Here is a 22,552-nt window from a genome sequence, read left to right as displayed (position 1 = left end):
CTCAGGGTATGTCATTTTCACTTAAAGAGCCTAAGTTCTTTCTCACGGTGTTATCATATTTCACCCACCTCCCCAAGATTTCAGACTTAAGTGTTCTGAATATTATTGCTGAACGAGGGTATAGTTTTCTAAGAGGCACATGAGTTCTTACTCCCTGTTACCAGGGATGGATGTGTCTGCTGACAAATTGCTGTCGTCCTCGCTGGCCACCACGTTGAAAGATTATGAATATGTAGGAGCTGCCTGCATTTATAAAATGGCATTCCGTTTTCAAACGTCCTTTTTGTCCTCTCGCCCTCCTACCCAAAGAAGGATTTGCAGGACTTCGCTTGGAAAGCACAATCGCTAATGCAGTCTGTGCTGACACCGGAGACTTCCTTGGTGGGGAGAGAGATTTTCAGCCTTTGCAGAGATCCGGGTCTTGCGCTGTTGCAGGTGGAGCCATTACTATGCTGTAATCACTCCTCTCAGACACTGTGTGGGAGATCCATGTATGGATATTATTCCTTGACCGCCTCCAAAACACTTGAGTTCTTGAATCCTCAGGTACCTAAGAGGCGGCGAATGGTTGTCACTGATAAAGCATAATGTTGCTCATCTTGTTCTTTCCACAGAAAGCAAATTCTGCTTTCCTTATTTCTTGGAAACATCAATGGCAACAGCAAGATTCCTATATCCCTTCATTTGAAGAACTTACGTTGGATAAAAGCAAACACCTTTGTTCTCTTATAACTGACCCTTATATTTTAAGCTTAAAGTTTCATCATGATTTATATTTTAATCAGACAGAGCAATGTATTTCCTGAATTGAGCTGCCAGTAATTAAAACCTATAACTAAACATTTGAAAAGAGGGAAAGAACGCACACATACGCACTATAAAGCGTTGTTGAGAAATGAAAAAAAGGCTATTCTTTCAAAAATTAATGTAATTAGCAAAATTATAACAAAATTAACAAAATTCTGTGTGCAATTATCACAAATCAAATTCTACCTAGCCCCAATACTACTTTAATAGTTTTGTTTGTTTTAATTTAGGAAATGCTGCTTAATTGGGAAACAGTGAAGATCTTGGAATTGGCTTCTTACACATACAAAAGCCAAATGGAAAGTGGTCTTATGGGCCACTGGGTGTTACCTGTGTTCCAGAAGATCATGGGTATTGGAACTTGAGAAATATGCCCCTCATTTGTAAGTGCTGCTAAGCAAAGAAAGAACAATACCACGTCCATCTCCCTCCCTGGCCCTACGGGAGATCCCTTAGAGCAAGAACTTACCTTTTGATTTTTGTGACCTGGTGGAGAATATGACTTTTTTTTTAAAATATTTATTTATTTTTGAGAGAGAGAGCATGAACAAGGGAGGGGCAGGGAGAGAGGGAGGCAGAGGATCTCAAGCGGGCTCTGTGCTAGCAGCAGACAGCCCAATGCCGGGCTCGAATTCATGAACTGAGAGATCATGGCCTGAGCTGAAGTCAGATGGTTAACCGACTGAGCCACCCAGGCGCCCCAAGAAATGTGACTTTTTTTTTTTTTTTTTTTTTTCAACGTTTATTTATTTTTGGGACAGAGAGAGACAGAGCATGAACGGGGGAGGGGCAGAGAGAGAGGGAGACACAGAATCGGAAACAGGCTCCAGGCTCTGAGCCATCAGCCCAGAGCCCGACGCGGGGCTCGAACTCACGGACCGCGAGATCGTGACCTGGCTGAAGTCGGACGCTTAACCGACTGCGCCACCCAGGCGCCCAAGAAATGTGACTTTAAATAGAACTCAGCATTCATTGAGCACCTATTAAATGTTAAATTCTTTTAAAGCAGGGATTTTCAGTCTTGGCTCCATTGACATTTTGGGCCCCAAAATTCTTTGTTGGGGGAGGGAAATGTACTGTGCATTGTAGAATGTCTGATAGCATCTCTGGCTTCTACCCATGGGGTATCAGTAATACCAGTCTTGACAATCAAAAAAAAAACGTCCCCAGACACCCCAAATGTCTTTTGGGGGCTGAGTCAAAACCACCCCTTAAATGGAGTGAGGTAGAGACTTTAACGACATTTTTTTAGGATAAAACATATATGACCGTTTTATGCCAATACTTATACCCACATCCATACCATCTGTCTAGACACACACATTCTTACAGAGTCCTTACAGAGGAGGTATTTGTTTGGAAGCGCTCATTGTGGACTTTTTTTTTCCCCCATGAGAATCATTATAACTTAAATAAATTGCTCACTAAATTTCATCTGTCGCCCGCGTTCCTGCTCAGATACAACTAAAGCCTATTGAAATTGATTTTTGTGTCGGCAACAGAGCAGGGATTCCGTAAGAACATGAAAGCTTCCCTTTCATTACTAGTCTTCTTTCCCCGCATTACTTTAGATTTGGTGGGCCCTAATTATATTCCAGTGCTTCTCCAGCTGACATTTCTTATGTTTTAATTAAAACTTCTGGGGGTTTGAGGACACTGTGGGAGAGAGTTTATTCATCAACAGCCCTGATAGTCAAGTGAGTCCCTATTTGTGTCCCTGCTGCCCGAGAATGATAGCTGGGGACACAGTGGTCCTTTCCCTTTGTTTTTTTCTCACCACACCGGTGTCGTTCTTTCCTTCCCCCATACCTCCAATTCCAGACCTGTTCTTGCTGCTGCCATAGACACTCTGTTATTAAGTAACCCAGACGGCACTGTGGGTAGACTGGCTTCCTATTGAAGCCATAAATTAGGTGAAATGAAATGTAGCACTGTCTTTTTTATCATCATCATTATTATCTATCTCTGCCTAGTTGCCTATGGTGCCTCGTGGTGCAAAGCCAACCCACCCACTCCTGACCACATGGTTGTAAATCTCCAAAAAGACAGGGCTAGTGTTGGGCTGTGATTGACAAACTGATGCAGGTCTGGGGAGAGAACGTAGTAGATCTTCTTAATCTGCAGCTAGGAAGTGGGATGGAGTGAGCAAAAGGGTCTGCCAGAGGTACTGAGGGGAAGACAGGGTCACCTCCTAAAGTAGTCTCTAAAGAGGGAACTGTTGACTCAAAAATCTGACAAAATGAGCTACTTTTCTCCAAGAAGAGGTGAATCTGTTCTGCCTCAGTTAGTATTCTCTCAGGAAAAGAGAACGCAGAGATAGAGGAACTTGTGCAGGGCAGTGTCTGGGCCTTGCTTCTCTCTTGTCATATCTTTCTCTCCCTGACCCTTTCCTAGATCAGGTCAATTGTGAGATGGTGGAATGCAGAACTCTAATACCTGCTCACACCTCCAGGGCTCATTCCAGTGACCCAGAGGGTTGGTTAGCACTTGGAAAAGGGAACAAAAACAAAGCCTTCTTGAGCAAGTGGCCTCTTCCTCCAGTTACCATACTGGGAGCCATTCTTACAGTTTCTTATTGCTTGAGAGAAAAGCTATCTGCCACTCTGACGTAGACATTGCCTCAAATTCTGTCATACTTCTCCCAGGTTAAGCCATGATGGATCACTGGAGTCTTTCTGTTCACTGTGATTTGAGGCAGCTTACAAGGTCCACTAGGGCTAGAAATTTCACGTTTCCAGGTGTGATTTAACACCTACTCTTTGTCAGATGCTGTCCTAGACAACGACAGGACTGAGGACACATCAGGCCAAGTCCTGGCCTTTGAGGAGCTTTTGGCTCTAGAAGTATAGCAGCCATGTGCCTGGCAGACTGAATGTCCAAAGACTTTGGGAACTAAGTGAGCTCAGAGGAGACAGGAGTTGACTCCAGTATCCTTCACACTGTCTACTGTAAGCTATTAGGAGCTGTCCACTGTTGCTGTGAACTCTTATAACCTGCGTCAAGAACAGCCCATCTTTGTATCTTAAGGAGATTACTTACCTCTCTATTGTGCTGCACCCATGTATTTTAAAACGCCGTGCTCAGACTCTCAGATTTCAGAGTACTAAAATCTCACCCAATAGAAAAATCCCAGTAAAAAACAAAATAACCATTGAAAATCAACATAAAGTTTACTTTTACTCTTTAAAGACTAATCTTTAAGAATGTTTCGTTAAGGACATTTTTTCCCATCAAGTATCTTAATGGAAACTACTTAAATTGAATATCTCTGGCTTTCTGGAAAAAAAAAAATGCCACAGAGTCCTTATTTTCCTCCTTTTCCTGAAGTTGAGTATACACTTCATCCTGGACTGGTGTCCAGGAACCAGAGCTTTCAAATGCCATCTATATACGCAGGGGACACCGATTCAGGGAATAGGGAGGGCTTTTGTGCTGGGCGGGGAGGAGTAGAACATTGGGGAGGCTTAAGAGTTGGCTATATATACGGGGCGCCTGGGTGGCGCAGTCGGTTAAGCGTCCGACTTCAGCCAGGTCACGATCTCGCGGTCTGTGAGTTCGAGCCCCGCGTCAGGCTCTGGGCTGATGGCTCGGAGCCTGGAGCCTGTTTCCGATTCTGTGTCTCCCTCTCTCTCTGCCCCTCCCCCGTTCATGCTCTGTCTCTCTCTGTCCCCAAAATAAATAAACGTTGAAAAAAAAAAAAAATTAAAAAAAAAAAAAAAGAGTTGGCTATATATACATATTCTTTCCCCATCTTTCAAACCCTACATCTAGGAGGTTCAAAAATCCTCCCAGAAATTCATGTACACAAACCATCAATGATTGTGGTACTTCTGTGGCATAAATTAGATGAGAGCCCATAAGGTCTTTGGTTTTGTGCTCCCTTTTTTGGATTGAGAGAAGAGGTTACTGGGAAGTGTGTTCCTGGCTTAAGGCCATGGCCAAGAGACTGGTTCTGCTACTTTTCTGAGCTCTCCTCACCCTGCAGCCTGTCTGCCTCGTCACTGCTGTCACTTCAGCTGTGCGTGCCTTTCCTGGGTACAGGCATTAGGCTCCCTGCCATGGAATCTGCATACATTAACTATTGTCTGCTAAAAATTGTGAATATTTGATTTTTTTTCGTTTTAATCATCCATTTTGATTTATAAACTGAGCCAAACTGTCAGCCCTGAAGACAGGACTCCTAGGTTCCAACAAAGAAAAATGAGAGTCTTTTCTTCCCCACCCTGTGTCTGTGAGCAAGCCTCATTCTCAGTTGGCCCAGCCCTGAACAGTCTTGAAAACAATCCATTTTCTGCCTCGCAGAGGTGCCAAACAGAGGAATTCACAGTGACTGGTGTTGAGATGGGGAGCTGTTGCTTGGGAACTGTCCTGTGTCAGTGCCTTGCTTCGTCTTTGCCACAAGTCTGGATGCAGTGTGATGGCTGGATCTCAGTTCGACAGATACGGAGAGCAGGATTTTTTTATGCTACTGATGAATGGCATATACGGGCCAAGGAAAAATAAAGTCCTTATTTAACCTGGGGAAACCCTAGGAGCAGACACTGGTTCAAATATATCCTGTCACAGTTCATGTTCCTTGATTAGAAGGATCTTTGGAGTCTTTTCATGAAGTTGTTTTGTCTACTTCTTTGACTCAAGACATGGTGTGCCAAAGAAAGGTAGCATTCTTGAAGATGTCCAGATAGGTCTCTTAACTATGCTTTAATCTTAACTGGGACTGGCAAATCAAGAGTACACCTTCACTCTCATCATTATAGCTCAGAGGGAAAGCTAAAGCCAATTCCTAGTCTCTGTGATCTGTGCAGAGGGCACGTTGATTGGCCTCTCTATCAAGTTTAAAGGAATTTCATCTACTAAATTCGTCTTCTCATGTCTTATTTATGAGTGAGATGATTGAGATTCTTGCTCACAGTCTCACCCCATCTGCTTGTACACTTTGTGCCTGGATAGAAATGGGGGAACGGGGTGCCAGGTGGCTCAGTCGGTTAAGTATCTGACTTTGGCTCAGGTCATGATCTCATGGTTTGTGAGTCTGAGCCCTGCGTCGATCTCTGTGCTGACAGCTCAGAGCCTGGAGCCTGTTTCAGATTCTGTGTGTCTCTCTCCCTCTGCTCCTCCCCCACTTGCATCTTGCCTCTCCCTCTTTCTCTCTCTCTCTCTCAAAAATAAATAAACATTAAAAAAAAAAAAAGGAAAGAAATGGCGAGAAGTGGAAGAAACTGATATGGACATATGGATGGTGCTGAAGGTTCATGGTGACCATGAACCTGACTACAACCCTCAGATCTCACTACTTGTCTCACTAGTAAACACCTATTTGCTCTGAGTCCCTGCTGTGCCAAGCACTGTAGGAGGTGCAGGAGGTGCAGGGTAAATATGTATCCAAGCCATTCCCTGGCCTTGATGATTTGATCTTCTGAATATCTCTTGATTCCATCCACTTTTCACCCCCTCCCTTACTTCCATCCCAGTCCAAGTTGCCATCCTCTCTCAACTGAATTAATTAGTAACTAACATTATAAATGCTATATTTCCATCATCCTTTCTATTTCCTCTATTCTCTGTCCTGTCCCTAGAGCAATCTTCTCAAAATGCAAACTTGGTGACTTTACACCCTTGTTTCAGACCCTTCACTGGCTGTCCATTGGTCTTACGATAAAGGCAGAATTCCTCAAAGTAGCCTGTGAGCCCTTTCTTGGACTTGCTAGACACTTTCTCTCCATTCCAGCCATACTGGCCTATTTTTAGTTACTGAAATACTCTAGTAACCATAGCATAACAGGACCTTTGGACATGTTCCCATTATCTAGATATATTTCCTAACACTCAACTTAGTTCATTTTGTTCATCCTTTAGGTCAGAGTTTTTGTAAAAACTGAAAAAACAAAACAAACAAACAAAAAACCAAAAAAAAAAAAAAAACAAAAAAACTTTCACCTCAGATCTGGTAAGAAATATTATACATTAATATCAAATAAGGAAGAAAGAAAGAGGAAAAGGTAAAGGAAGAAAGGGAGGAAGGGGAGAGAGAGAGAGAGAAGGAAAGGAAATAAAGGAAAGATAGGAAGTAAGGGAGAAAGAGTAAAGGAAGAATGGAAGAAGAAAGAAAGAAAGAAAGAAAGAAAGAAAGAAAGAAAGAAAGAAAGAAAGAAAGAAAGAAAGGAAAGAAGAGAAAGAAAGAAGAGAAAGAAAGAGAGGAAGGATGGAGCCTTTGATGGAGTTCCCTGGGAAACAAATTTTGAGGACAGAGATTATAGGAAGTATTTTGGGGAGTGTTCTCAGAATTAACACCTGTGGGAGAGTAAAGATAGTTTTGAGCAGAGGAAGAAGTTGAATGCACTTACAAGGCCCTAGGCAATCCCAAAAATCCCAAAAAGGAGCTTTGGAGTTGGGATGGCCCTTCAGAGTTGTTCCACCTTCACATAAGTGACGCAGGCTTTTATATTCCCACATCTACCTGTCACTGAACGCTTGCTACCTTCATTAATAGTCATCGAATGCTTACTCCCTCTAGTCAGGGAGTATGACCTTGGGTCTAGCTGTTCTCTTTGGCTAAGGGCAGCTCCTGAAGAGAAGCAGAACACCTAGGTACTGAGGAAGGGATTTGTGTGGCACACCACAACATCCATTATAGTCAATCCCTTGTGACGCTTGGACCTGCCTATTTTGTATACATTTGGAAACAGCTCCTCTAGTATTCTAGCTGGTCTCTTCTCTTTGACAATGTTATAAGAAGCCCCCAACTACATCTTATCTAATGGCTGCAGCTTATGCTCATCATTTCCCTCCTCTACTATCCATTTCACTTCTTCTCTCCTTGGTTAGTACTTTTGCTGTCTATGTGGCTGACCTGTTCGGGTGACCTGATCCTCGTTCCTGAGAAGTCTGAGGCATGCTTACCATGACTTTCTCAGGCTTGACTATGCCGTTGTCCCTTTACCACAATTTTGGGTGGCATTAAAAATAAAAAAAACTAATTCTCGGGGCGCCTGGGTGGCACAGTCGGTTAAGCGTCCGACTTCAGCCAGGTCACGATCTCGCGGTCCGTGAGTTCGAGCCCCGCGTCGGGCTCTGGGCTGATGGCTCAGAGCCTGGAGCCTGTTTCCGATTCTGTGTCTCCCTCTCTCTCTGCCCCTCCCCCGTTCATGCTCTGTCTCTCTCTGTCCCACAAATAAACGTTGAAAAAAAAAAAAAAAAAAAAACGAATTCTCTTCTGCAGCCTGAGGATAGCAAAAGCTTAGGACCAGTCCCAGGAATGAATTATCAGGGTAGAAGAAAAGGTTGAATCTCCAACTTGAGTCTAATTGGGAAGGAATGAGACTCTGAAACTTGAAAAGGAGACATCCAATTTGATGTGCTTGAGAGCTTGAAATCTTCTATTTCCCTGACCCCTCTGAGCCTACAGCAGAGATGTCCCCATCTTATTTGAAGACAGTGCACAGGCCTCAGGATTTAAACCTCAACTCCCTGATGATTTTCACAGATTGCCTTCAGTTGATGGTTAATTGCCCTTGGCTTTTCTTTGTTTTTTTCTAGTACATCAATGGCTGTCAGCAAAAGCAGAAGCCATCTGATTCCATTCTTTTTTAATTACTGTTTCTCTTGGACCTCTCAAAAGTCTGAAATATTAGAATCACTAGTGAATTCTCTTGCACCTGTATCCTACTCTACTCCACTTCCCTACTAGCGAACATCCCGACAGTGACACTGCTGTAGCATGCCAGGGGCTATCCGAGAGCCACTGATGGGGGTCTCCTTGCAGCTACTCTAAGAACCTGTTTCCTCAAGCCATTCCTGTCACCAGGTGTCTTAGGTAGAGTTCCTCTGGAAACAGACTCTGAGATGGAGATTTACATGCAGGAGTTTTACTGAGGAGTGGTCTTAGGGTCTATACCTATGAAGAAAATAGAATTGTGCGGAAGAAAGAAGAACTGCAGTGCAGTCTTACAAAGACCACAGCCATCGCTAGAGGCATCAGGAGCTGAGATGGTCCTTCAGAATTGTCCCACTTTAAGGCAAGAGGGCTGGGACTTTTATACTCCTGTGTCAACCAATCATTGATTTGTCTATCTTCAGGAGGGAGCATGACTTTGGCAGTGCTTTTGTAGCTGAGGGCACTTTCCAGAGATTGAACTGGCTGAGAGCTATCAGATGTTTTGGTCTTGAAGGAAAAGTCTGGGTGATGCACTATAGCATCAATGATAGATGATAGATAGATAGATAGATAGATAGATAGATAGATAGATAGATAGATGTAACCATGACATTTTATCCATGAAACAACGGCTGCCATTACTACATGTTCTACACTCTGATTTTTTTCCATTTGATTTGATTTATTTTCATGGTTCTTTGTGGGGTTTTGTTTATTTTTAAGTTAGCTCTATGCCCAACATGGGGCTTGAACTGACGACACTGAGACCAGCAGTCACATGCTGTACTGACTGAGCCAGCCAGGTGCTCCAATTTTCATGGTTCTTATGATGCACATTTTGAAAATCATAGCATTGGCTATGATCGGTAGGGTTCATGTAAGATACTGTGGAAATGCAACAGTAGAACACTCACTTGCAATTAGGAAAGTGAAGTCTTCCTCGATAAAGGGGAGATCTAATCTAAGCTAAACACAAGGAGCTAAAAACATTCTACCTGTAAGGGAGCCCTTGGACAGCAGGGAAGGAAAGAGTAGGTAGAGTGTCTGCATTTTCCACAAACCCAGTTTGCTCATGTGCTCTGCTGGAAACAAATGTATTTCAGTGACCTAGAAATGAAAGTGCTCTTTCTTCCAGGCTAGCCTCAGGCTACCAGCTCTAAAGCCATCTTGCTGTTCCTTAAAAAAATAACAGCAATAACAGAGCCAAGGCTTACATGGCTATTTCAGACAAAACCATTGTTTTTCTTTTGCATTCGTTTTAGGAAGGAGGTAAAGGGGTAGAGTACTATAATCCTTGAGTGATTTAGATTTCACTGCAGTGTTGAGTTATTTTGCAAAGAACAAGAACCAGCAGATAGGGTTTTTTTTAACCTCAAGGGTGAGGAAAAAGAAAGGAAGAAGGGGAGAGAGTGTGTTTGTATGCGTGTCTGAGGATGGGGCGGGACCACACTCACCAGTTCTGAGTGACCCCACACCCTTTGCTTTCCTGGATGTGAGGCCCATTCTTCCTCCTTTCTTGGGTACAGGCTTATTATGCTTGAGGACATGATTGGCAATAGGCTTGGATCCTACTCGAATACCAATTATGCCTTTCTAGAATTAGTCTGTTATTTTTGTTATTGTTGGTTATTTCAAGGAAAAAAAAAACCACTTCATTCTTTTATTAAAAATGACTCAGCAACTACAGTTAAATAAGATGTTTTTTTTCTAATTTTTGTGGAGAAAAAAATTTTAACCATTTGTCTCCCTTTCAGGTTTTTTTTTTCAGAATAAAAATTATTTTGTCTTTGGTTGAATATGTATTTTAGATCCAAATATAGATGGAGTCTATGTTTAGATTTTTTGTTTCTTTCATAAGTGAAAATAAATTAAAATTAAGGGTAATGTTAAATTTTCACTTTAAAATTCTCCTGTCATACAGCGTGGAGCCTGGAGCCTGCTTCAGATTCTGTGTCTCCCTCCCTCTCTGCCTGTCCCCCGCTCGCACTCTCTCTCTCTGTCTCTCAAAAATAAATAAACATTGGGGCGCCTGGGTGGCGCAGTCGGTTAAGCGTCCGACTTCAGCCAGGTCACGATCTCGCAGTCCGTGAGTTCGAGCCCCGCATCAGGCTCTGGGCTGATGGCTCGGAGCCTGGAGGCTGTTTCCGATTCTGTGTCTCCCTCTCTCTCTGCCCCTCCCCCGTTCATGCTCTGTCTCTCTCTGTCCCAAAAATAAATAAAAACGTTGAAAAAAAAATTAAAAAAAAATAAATAAACATTAAAAAAATTATTTTTTAATAAAGTAAAAAATAAAATAAAATTCTCCTGTCATGTTGCCTTGCAATCAAATAAAATTTTTTTTTCTTTTAAATCCTACCTGAAATAGAGATGAATAGTTCAATGTTTAACTCCAGTTAAGTAAAATACGAAAAGAAGATTTGTTTAAAATAATTTTTTTAATTTTAGTGATAATAATTTTTAATTCAAGAGCTGGATGGCAGAACTGGGAAAGAGGAGAAAGTGCCCTGGCATTAGGTCCTCATTAATTGTAAGATATTGGCCTCATCTCAAAAAGGGCAGTGGATTAGGCACCTTAGGGTCTCTTCCTACTCAATTTATTTGTGACTTTATGAACACTTTATGTGCCTCTTCAAACGCTGTCCTAACAATGACGGCGCCTCAAGTTTCTAGTGATCTTTAGGTCAGCTGACTCCTGGCTATTCCCTCAAAGTCAGCCTTAATCTGGATCCTAATTGAGGCTGACATTCTCCAGTGATGTAAAAGGCACCTCATGCCAGGCGGCCTCCTTTGTGGCCCTCCTCTATCAAAGGTTGACAGCTCAGCAGCCTTCCTATTCCAGAGTGCAGGGGATGCCTTTGCCCGGGACTGAGCTGAGGCTGCTAATTGTTCCATCTCCAGGATCTCATTTAAGCCCAAACTGCCATCCCGGGGTATATTATTCAGTCATCTGTCAGCGCCATCGAGAACTATTCTTCAGCTTAGAAGTGAGATTTAAAATGGGAGAGAAGTAGGTTAATTTTTTTTTTTCTGAGTGTTGCCTTTAATGACATTAGAGCAGTTACTAAAATAAAAACAAATACCAAACAACAACATACTCTACATTCAAAAAAGTAGCAGATATTTATTTATTTCAGACCAAGAACTGCCCAGTGCCTTGTGTTTGAAATATGAAATGGATTGCTTGTATTATGTCTGCTCCCTGACCTTGGGCCCGGACCAAGAGCTAGACCTGCTTGGCTCCCAAGCTGCTGGTGGAAAGAACTAGGTGTTGACGTGTCTTTGTTACAAATTATTAATTCCAAGAGGATCCCCTGTTTCTTAAGGAGTTAAAGATCAAGTGCACTGTTTCTCAAACTGCGTGTTGACAGAGGTGCTTCGGGCTCCCACAGAGGAAGAGAAAGAGGTGGCTGTCAGAGCAAACCAGAGTTTGCTGGTCAAGCCTCTTCTTGAACCAGGAGGATTCTATATAAGATTGGGGGGAGGGGTCCTAGGCAGGGGTCTCCTATAAATGAAGCCAGAGAAGAAGGAAGGGAGAGTAGGAAGGAAAAACAGAGGGACAGGTTCTTTGGGCCCAGTGCAATAACAGAAACATGAACATGTTCATTGGTAGCACAGAGGAGAGTGATTGACAGTGAGGTTTCAGAGAAGGTGGTACTTAAGTTGAATCTGACAAGAGTGAATAAGTTTACTAGGGATTCAGGAGGTGAAGGGTGTCTTAGGCCAAGGAAACACATCATCAGAGAGGCAAGAAACAATATGGTACATTTAGAGAACACAAATAGTTTAGTCTCAAGGACCACGGAATAAGAGCAGATGGGAGCCTACCAAGGTGGTATGGCAGATAGAGGGCCAGTTCGTAGGAGGCCCTGCAAGCCATATGCAGGTGGTTTTCCCCTTATCTGGCTGCATGGAGCCATTAAAAGAATTTCAACGTGGGAACGCTTGGGTGGCTCAGTCAGTTAAGTGTCTGGCTTTTGGTTTTGGCTGAAGTCATGATCTCACAATTCGTGGGTTCAAGCCCTGCATCGGGCTCCGTGCTGATAATGTGGAGTCTGTTTGGGATTCTCTCTCTCACTCTGTCTCTGCCCCTCCCCACTCACTCTGTTTCTCTCTCTCAAAAAAAAAAAATAATAATAATTTCAAGGTGAATCAGCTCTAGGATACCATTCAGACCCTCTATATTTGCCTTCAGTTTCTCTACCCTCTTTAGTGCTTTAGTAGAGAAACAGCCATTGTTTAAGGTATGATTTATGGCCCTTACTTTAAAGACTTTATACAGTTGACCCCTGAACAGCACGAGCTTGAACTGCATTGGTCCACTTACATGCAGATTTTTTACAGTATGTATTGTAAATGTATTTTCTCTTCTTTATGATTTTCTTAATAACATTTTCTTTTCTCTAGCTTACTTTATTGTAAGAATACAGTCCATAAAATATATCACTATAGGACATATTTTTTTTAATGTTTATTTATTTTTGAGAGAGAAAGAGTGCAAGAGTGCAAGCAAGGGAGAGGCAGAGAGAAAGAGAGAGAGAAAGAGAGAAAGAATTCCAAGCAGGCTCCACACTGTCAGCGCAGAGCCCAGTGCGGGGCTCAAACTCATGAACTGTGAGATCAAGACCTGAGCAGAAATCAAAAGCCACCGACTGAGCCACAGAAGTGCCCCAAGATATATGTTAACCAACCGATCTATGTTATTGGTAAGGCTTTTGGTGAATAGTAGATTATTATTTGTTAAATTTTTGAGAAGTCAAAAGTTATGCATGGATTTTTGACTCCACAGGGGTCAGTGTCCCAACCCTCACACTGTTCGGGAGTCAACTGTATTCCCAAAGAAAAGCTGTTGATTCCTTTGCTATGGTCAACATTACAGCACCATAGACTCTTACTGGGACCTGGACAATTCCAGAGGCCGTTTAGTGTTTATCAACAGAGGGCGCTGTTGCTACTTCTCCCTTGTGTGAGATTAACTCTCTGCCTGAAGTTAATATTCCTGATCTCTGGACACTGAATTGCAGTAGCACTACACTACTCAGTCATTGCCAAAACTATTTCCAAATGCTCTTTGCAGTGGAAAGGGGTGGTGGTAACAATAATACTTGCTCCCCTCACTTTCAGCCACTGAGCCCTTTTCCCCCACATTTTGCAGAGGAGGGAACCAGGGCTCAGATGGGTTACATCACTTGTCTCGGATGAACCTACTGGTCATGAGCAGAACCTGGACAGGACTCAGGCCTCTGGAGCTTCAGTTCAGGGCTCTGAGAGGTGACACTCCCGGCTCCTCCCTTACTGTCTTGAAGGTCGAAATAAATAGGAGGGGCTGTGCCGTGTCCATATTGAGTTACCAACTTGATGCCTCCTTCTTTTAGCTCTTTCCTGACCAAGGAGGAAAGGGAGCAGGATGGGAGGCCGGAAGGTGAAGGAAGTGCTACTAGAGTCAGAGAAAATAGATGCAAAAAGCTGAGAAAGATGAGACGCAAAGGGGCAGACAGCACTAAGCCTCTCCCCTCTTCCCAACTACAAGCGTCCATCACCTGCTGTTTTCATCCATAAACACACCACTTCATCTGTGGGGTGAGCACCCACCATTCCAGGTACTGGAAACACAACGATGAGACATGACCCAGGCCTTCATGAGTCACGTGGCCTAGAAGGAAAGACGACATTTAACATGAAGCACAGGACAGGGTCACAAACAATCATAGGCAGCATCTGCTGACAGCTGATCTGTGCCAGGCATTGTCAAACACTTTATATACATTATCACATATAATTTTCACGGCCATCCCAGGAGTCAGGTACCGTTATCTCCATTTTTCAGATGAAGAAACTGAAGCCAAGACAGTTAAGAGACTCGCCTAAGGTTATGCAGCTGGGATTTGAATCCAACTGATCTTGGAAGCAGCATCACACTCCCGGGGAGCAGTCATAGTTGAAATGTATTTTAGAAGACATATGAAATGCATTTAGAAGTTAGACGTATTGGTCATCCCTGCTACTGTGTGAGAGTGGGAGGTAGACTTCACGTATCTCAAGGAGCAAGTGAAGAGAAATCTTCTGTTCTGGTGTTGGCCCCTCACCACACCCTATTCTCTTGTGATTCTGTGTGGTTGACACTTCATTGTGGTTCCAAAGACCCAAGTTGCCCATTTTCAGGGAAATAGTTGCTTCTGTTCAATGTTGTCCCTTTGATCACAGATTTAGATTTATTTAGATTTAGATTTATTAAGATAGAGATTAACTTACAGTCTCAAGTAATAGCAGAGTCATATCCAGTTGAGACTGTTAATACAAGATATTTTCATAATCAAGGAAACTAAAGTTTCTTCACCTACTGAGTATTTTCTGACAGAGGAGATACTTGTGTCTCCACACCCAGACCTAGCTCCCCTTCCTCTCACACTAGCCCTTACCTTGGAGAGAAGATAAAAACAAGTTATTGAATATTGCCTCTTTTTGGTTAACTTGACAACCATTATGAAAACAAACCCAAAAAACCAAAATGATGGAGATGTTTTACAAAGTAAATGCTAAATAGAAATTGATCCTTAAAGCATTTAAGATTTCTGTGTGTGTGTGTGTGTGTGTGTGTGTGTGTGTGTGTGTATCTGTCTGTCCATCTCTGTCTGTGTGCGTGTGTGTGTGTGTGTGTGTGTGTGTGTGTGTGTGTGTGTGTATCTGTCTGTCCATCTCTGTCTGTCTGTCTTCCCTATCGGTGTTCTATAACAGTGATCTAGATAATTGTTCTCTATAGTTGGAACTGAATGTAGACATTGCTTATCAGAACTAAAGTCTTCTATTATTACTTTTTTTCTTTACAGGGTCGTCATGTTAAAACGGGCCAGCTTGCAGCCATTAAGGTTATGGATGTCACAGGGGTAACGTATCTTTATTTTGCCATCTCAGTAGCTATATAGTTATGATAGAGAAATTAGTGAAAAAATCATTTTTCAGAAATAGAATCTTCTTAAACATCTAAGATATTTCCCCACTGAGCTTAACATAGAGCAGTAAGAGTATTCAGCATCTGACTGAGAAGACCAGGGATAAACCATTCTAATTAAATTAGAAACCTACACACTGCCTTATGTAGAGCAAATAATGTGTTTCCAAAATTTACATAAACACAACCAAGGATATTTGCATATGAAGACAGAACACGGATTTGAAGGTATTAAAAGAATAATACAGAGATTACACAGAAGAGATGGGTCTTAACAGTTTTCCCAAAGGTCCACCTAACGCTGGAGTAGATAAGAGTTTGGGTAGCTCTAAAATCCTAGTAGGATATTTAACATAAACATTTCCCTCCTCGAAGTTATTGACCAAATAACCAAAAATTCTTGTTATTATGGAGCAACACTGAAACAAAATTTCTGCCTGGATGATCAAAAGGAATAGACTTTATTTTAAATACAATCTTTTGCTTTCAATCTTTTTGCTGCGGCTATTTAAAATATTTTAATGCCTTTTTGAGAGTACAGAGCAAAAATCAGACTTGAAAACACACACCGGACATCAAAAATATGTTAATAATTTTCTATTGTTCTGGGGATTTTTCTAAGATGTCTGCTTGCTGTACATAAAAGCTAAAAGACCAAAGTCTTCCATTTGGCCCAGAAGTGGTTTATTTGATGTAAATAGACACAGAATGAATGAACCACATGAAGATACCAAGAACCAACATACAAATTTTAAAAAGGCACACAATATATCTGTTTGTCAGACAGACTTCAATCTATATATATCTTTTCTGGCCTAGTTTGTTACCTTTGATAAGTATACATTATATGATACACTGTCTACCGTAATACTAATTTCGCTAATGTTCATTTATACCACACTTCGTACTGCCTTCCTTTCCTTACTTATTAATGATCTGAATTCATCTTTAAATTATAGATACCTTTCAGTGGCAAAAAATCGTTCCCATGTTTATTGGCACTTTGATAAAGTACTACTCCCTTTCATTTGTCCTTTCATTTATTTATTTTATTTTTTAAATACATTATTCAAATTTCAGAGGTTGCAAACCAGTTCAGATACTTAATCCCTACTAGTTTATTAGTTCACCTGGCCTTTACGGAATAAGAAATTGCATGTAGACTATATGAATTAGGTTTAGATTCTGCCACTTGAAACAGAAAACTCAAAATAACAAAGGCCGGAGCACAATGCAAGTGTCTTGCTGTCTCATGTTAAAGGAGTCTGGAATCTATAGCCCAGGGATGTATGGCAACAGTGTGACCAAGTGTCTTCCACCCTAAAGGTCACTTCCATGGTTCAAGGTGGTTGTCAGATTTCAATTGATCACATTCTTTGGCGGCAAGAAAAGAAGAGTGAGTGGGTGGGAGCAGAAGGGTACAGAAAAGAGCTCCTTCCACTAAAATCGTGTCTACTTGTGTACAACATTTCTACTTAACTTCTGCTTTCATTGGGTGTACCTAGCTGCAAGGGAAACTGGGAAATGTAGTCTTTTATTCTCCCAATATGTGCAGTTAAAAATCCAGGTTCTGATAGTCAGGCAGGAAGGGAGAATGGATACTGGTGTGGTCAGTTAGCAAATCTGACACAAAAGTCAAGATCAGGTACTATCAGTATCTACACGGAAACCCATTATAAGTTTGTAAACCCTTTGCAAAGTGTTTACCACAAAACAAGTCAATTTGTTTTGCAATTCTGCTGAAGTCATACTACTATATTTTCCCTGGGTTGAATAGGATCTTCACATAATGTGATGCACTTGGCAGTTTAACAATTGCTGGTTGTGGGTGGGGTCCAAGACATTCATGCTGCAAAGTTCCGTTGTGTGGCTCTGTGGAACCGACAGTTGATTTCCATTGACATCATTAATCTCAGCGCACAAAGCTGTATGTTGATGCGCAAAGTATGACTTGAGAGCACTCGATATTACTTTTCTAGTTTCTGGTTCTATTTTTGAGACTTCAAGTTGCTTGAAGAACCACTGACTATTGTTAGAGCACCTTGCTTTGGAATCAACACAGCTTTTTATCCCATCGTATGTATTCTCAGTTTAAGGAGTGTCAGTTAGCCCTTTTAAACCGGGTTCCACAAGATAGCGAAGCTCAACAGAAAATAACTTGGGAGTCTCTTTTCTCAATTCTCCGGAGGATGATACAGAGCTAAGGCTGTTGCCAGCACATAGGGAGTCGATCCGTTGCATACAATGTATGCTTTATGTTATTTAGGCTTAATTTTCTAAGGGAACCCTTGTTGAAAAGGCTGAGTAGTTTCCCTGATTCAGGCACATCATTGACTATTTTGTAACCATTGATGCTTTATCAAAGATAAATATGGATAGCACATCAGGAGATAGTTTTCTTATTTCCCTCAGTGTCTGATACAGCATCAAATGACTTTTGTATCACCCCCTTACACACTACAGTCAGTGTATGATTTCCTTTGTGGAATTTGTGTGGTATCCTCAGAAAACAATCTATTTCATTTTGCCATGTTGTCTTTTGTGTATTATGGAATGCTGCAAACGCTTCTTACCAATTATTATAATTGCGCTCATTATAGCTGCTCTGTTAAAAATGGAGATGAATTCTCAAAGGTCGTCTTTGTTAATTGTCTGCAGTGATCTACTGCAAAGTTACTATAGTTTATTGTAATGAAATTGATAAAACCATAAGCTTGAAATCAATTTTTAAATTATTGTTTTTATTCTACACCACTTTCTTTTTTTTTTTTAATAGAAAATAGCCACAAAGAGAACTGGATATAATGCTTCTGCTCTTCTGGTTTTAATGCCGAGACACTTCCAAAATTGCCAATATTTGCTTCAGAATTAGTACTTCGACTCAGACTCAGTCTTTGAAGTTGTTTTAGTTCCTGAAATAATTATGAGAATTTCTTCATTTCGCAGCTTTCTGGGGATTCCTTCCCAGCTGGGTTTGTGTACTCTAGATTTGCCTACAATATCTAAACAACATTTCTCAAAGTGGACCACTAGCTTCAGTGAACTGTCAGCCCTCTGGTGGTCTTCATGAGAAAGGGTCCTGGGGGACCCTCAGAACCTGCCTTTTCTACAAGCTCCTCAAGGAACTCCAGATTCGTGAAAGTCAGAGGGGCACTTCTCTAGGCTTTTAGATTTGCTGCTTTCTGGCCACCATATGTGAAGAGACTGTGGTCTTTGATCACCCCGTAAATGATTCTCATTTTCATTTGGAGAAAGATTCCTGGTGTAAACCAGTCCCTTTACAATGATACCTTGAAGCCCACACAGGACTTAAGGAGATAATAACTTAATGCCATAGGCTTTCACCTTTACAATGACTGGTTCTGATCCTATTGCTCAGGACACTGTGGGGTGTAGTACCAAAGCCCCCCTCAAACCAAATGAAGCTGAAAATGGAAATTATTGGAAGTCACATAGTGTGATTAGGAATGTTGGCTCTCTCTATCTTTGTGCTCTGCTTTCCTCCCACCAACAGGTCCAGGCTCATGTTCTAATTACTTCATTATTGTTAGTCCCAGCAAAGTGCCAGTCTGAATATCAGTGGCGCAGCTTGGGTCACGTCCCTATTCCTGAGCCAACCCTTGTTTCCTTCTTCCATATCTGGATTGGGTGCCTGGCCCTGGAAGCTACAGGGACCAAGGGCTGGATGATTCATGAAAGGACGATTCACGAAAGAAAAACACGAGAGATATTTGAGGAAAGGGTGGGAAGGATGCTGAGTAGGTAAAACCGGGAGAATTGCAGCACTGTGCTATCAAATACCATTGCAGTGGATGTGCTTAAAACTGATTTGGTTCTCAAGTGCCTCTCTAAGTGCCTTTGTTATGTTGCAGCCAGAAATAATAATAATGGTAACTAACACTGTGGGAGTGATTATTACGAGCCAGACTCTTTCAAGCACCTTCTATATTCTGATTATTTAATCCTTTCAGTAACCTACAAAACAACTTCCATTAGCAGCGCCATTACAGAGATGAGAAGACCGGGCTTATTAAGTGTCTGGCTCAATGTAACGTGTACATGGTGGGGTGACTATTTCAGCCTGAGCGATTTAACTGTATCCTTGAAATCCATCATCTCAACCACATTGCTATAGGTCTCCAATTAACACAGAAGGGCATTTAGTGTTTAATTTACTGTGTGTTTTTTTCCCATTAATATATTCAATAAACATTTACTGAAAACTGAGTTTCTGATGGGCACTGGAAATTCAAAGATGAAAAAGTGCTCCTTTGCCTGCAGGGGAACTCACAATTATACAACCTCGCCCCAAATATTTATAAGTGAAACGAATCCATTTTATAATAAAATTATAAAATTCATGAACCAATCTACTTATAAAGTTTGATATTGACAGTGAGGTAGAGTAATTAAGCCCAGGAAGGACAATCAGACAGATATTCCTGGCCAAGGAGACAGCCTGTGCCAAGGCATGGAGGCTGAAATAGCATTGAAGTATATTCTGGAAACTATTACATGATTTAGTTTCAAAAGGGCTGAGGAGAGAATGATACAAGATCCTTCTGGACAAGGTAGGGCCAGGTCATGAAGGAAATAAATAGCATGACAGGATTTTACATGGTTTTCAAACTTTCTGTTTTCCCAATAGAACATTTTGATCACATCCTCTTAGGCAAAAATACAATATATAAAAGAAATATAAACTTTTTTTTTAAAACCAGGGATGGGATGCTATACGTCCTGGTCCTTTCCCCCAAACCAGTGCAAGAGCCAATGTGGGAGCCAGAAGTTGAACAGTAAATTAATGTGATGGGATTGTCTACTGGGAGGATCCATTTTAAACCCTGTTTGACTGAGTTCCTATTTCAGTCCTGCTTACTGAATTCCTGTGGCTGAAGCTTATGACCAGCCTCCATCCTTCTTTGAAGGGTAAGGAAGTGGTCTCCCTGGAGCCTCTGGTAGAGGGCTTTGCCCATAGTTAATGTTGGCTAAAACTGGACCAAAAAAAAAAAAATCTTTTCATCCGGATTGTTTTGAAGAGTCAGGGTACATACTGCTACAAGCACGTTTCGTTCCTCTCTCCCAAAGAGAGACTGTTCAGGGGAGCGATTGGTAGCACAGAACATAACATTATTAATAATACTCATAACAACAACATCCATGGTCAAAATAAAAATGGCTGAGTACTTATCATATGCCAAGCACTGTTTTACTTAATACAACATATATTAGTCTGTTTAATCCTCGAAACAACTCCCATTAGCAGACACTGCTACTGTGTTCATTTTACAAATGAGTAATTAAAAGCACGAAGAGCCTAAGTAACTTGCCCAAGCCCCACAGATAGTAAATGGCATAGTTGGAATTCAAAGTCAGCCAGTTAAGGTGTGTCCACTCTCCCCACAGCCCTGTTTTAGGAATGAAAGATGAGGGAGTATCCGTGGAGCATGGCCTGCAGACTCAGGTAGAGCTGAGATCACCTACTACCTCCTTACTGACAATGACCTTGGGGGGGAAAGGGGCAGAGATGGAGGGAGAGAGAGAATCCCAAGCAGGCTCTGTGCTCTCGGCATACAACCTGATGTGAGGCTTGAACTCACAAACCATGAGATCATGACCTGAGCCAAAATCAAGAGTTGGACACTTAACCAACTGAGCCACCCAGGCACCCCATGAGTCTCATTTTTCTTATGTGTTGGCTGGAAATACAGACATCACAAACTTATACTGAGGCTAAAATGATATAATATCTGGTGCTTGGCACATAACAGGTCCTCAATAAATTATCTTAATTATTAGCCCTGGTAAGATACAGTGAATTCCTGAATGGGGCAGTCGATAGGAATGGAAAGAAGAGTTTAGAGCATGCATTGAACTTCTGTCATTAGTAGATGATAGTGTGGAGATGGCAGCCTATGCTGTGAACTGTGCACCATCCCCGGGTTAGTCTCTTGTTGATGTGTGTAAATGGTTTGAATCAGCCCTGTCTTCATCACCTCAATTACAGAGTTATTAGTCTTACCCTGAACAATGTCTCACCCCGAGCATGTACCAAATGACCTACTATAGAGCAGGATCTAGGAGAGAATGTATATAGCTAGATTCTAGAAGCCGAAGATTGAAACCATAATTATTCATTCATTTAAGAATGAAAGGGTGTGCTATGTTCTGGACTGATAGCAGTGAGTAGAACAGACACAGGCTCTGTCTTCTGGAATCTTACATTCCAACATGTATAAAAGACATGAAAAATAGCCAAACAATTACTTAATCACAGTTTTGATTAGCTTCTAAGGACTGTACAGAGGGTATTAAGAGAGAATTTAAGAGGAAACGAATCTATCCGGGTGGCTAGTATGTTTCCTGATAAAGTGACAGGTAAGTGAGATCCGAGGATGAGTAGATCTCAGTTTTGTGTTACTAGGGCTGGGAGAAGGGCATTCTCAGCTCTAGGAGTCTCACTCTCAGGTGGGTTCAACAAAGCCTAGGAATCCCCAGCCCACACTCTTCTGCTTCAGAGACCCCTCTGGACGCCTCTTTGGGACTTCTCCTTTGGGGCTTTTCAGGTAGGCATCTTTAGCAGACAGATCATCTGATAAAGCACATGATGAGAACTTTTAACAAAGAAAAGATAAACATGTTATTTTTGTGTCCATAATACCTTTTACCTTGGAGGCTATATTTAGTGCATCAGTTCTGTATGGTATACAGCATTTGGAACTTAGAAAGCTTCTAGAGCTCTAAAAATGAACAAGCTGAGCTGCCCACTGCCTGCACATTTCAGCATCTCCCCCTGTCTTGCCTACAGACTATCCCCCTTTTGGTGGCTTATGTCTGTCCAGGTCTCTGCACACGTGCATGCACACTGGGTGTATAGACTTGTCATATATGTATGCACGCATGTCAGACAGATTCCTTAAGAGCAAAGAATGACCCTGAAAACTACTGTCTATGCCCCCAAACTAATGAGGGTGAACAATGAGGCTCACTCATTTTTAAAAATATTTGTACATCATTATGGTTTGTATTCAGTAGTGCCTTTCATTTGTGTACCTCTAAGCATTTGGTCAAAATTATAGTTAATTCTCTTATGCCCCTAGTGAAGTTGAGATACGTGTAGGGGAGGATGTTGGCACACAGAGGTA

General features: G+C 41.7%; 1 protein-coding gene across 8 annotated transcripts in view; it reads left to right on the top strand.

The window, feature by feature from the left end:
* TNIK (TRAF2 and NCK interacting kinase) overlaps window positions 1-22,552 on the top strand; it is a 405,908-nt gene that overhangs the window by 223,513 nt on the left and 159,843 nt on the right. For all 8 annotated transcript variants that reach the window (XM_086674716.1, XM_086674709.1, XM_086674712.1 and 5 more), the window contains exon 3: window positions 15,286-15,342. In XM_086674716.1, the coding sequence (XP_086530842.1) occupies window positions 15,286-15,342 (57 nt within the window). The remainder of the gene's footprint in view (window positions 1-15,285; window positions 15,343-22,552) is intronic.

Source organism: Puma concolor, chromosome C2 (genome assembly GCF_028749965.1).
Source record: "Puma concolor isolate L17-30 chromosome C2, mPumCon1.1.hap2, whole genome shotgun sequence".
Lineage (NCBI taxonomy): Eukaryota > Metazoa > Chordata > Mammalia > Carnivora > Felidae > Puma > Puma concolor.
The sequence above is the reverse complement of the archived record's forward strand: the minus strand, read 5'-3'. Positions and strand labels throughout refer to the sequence as shown.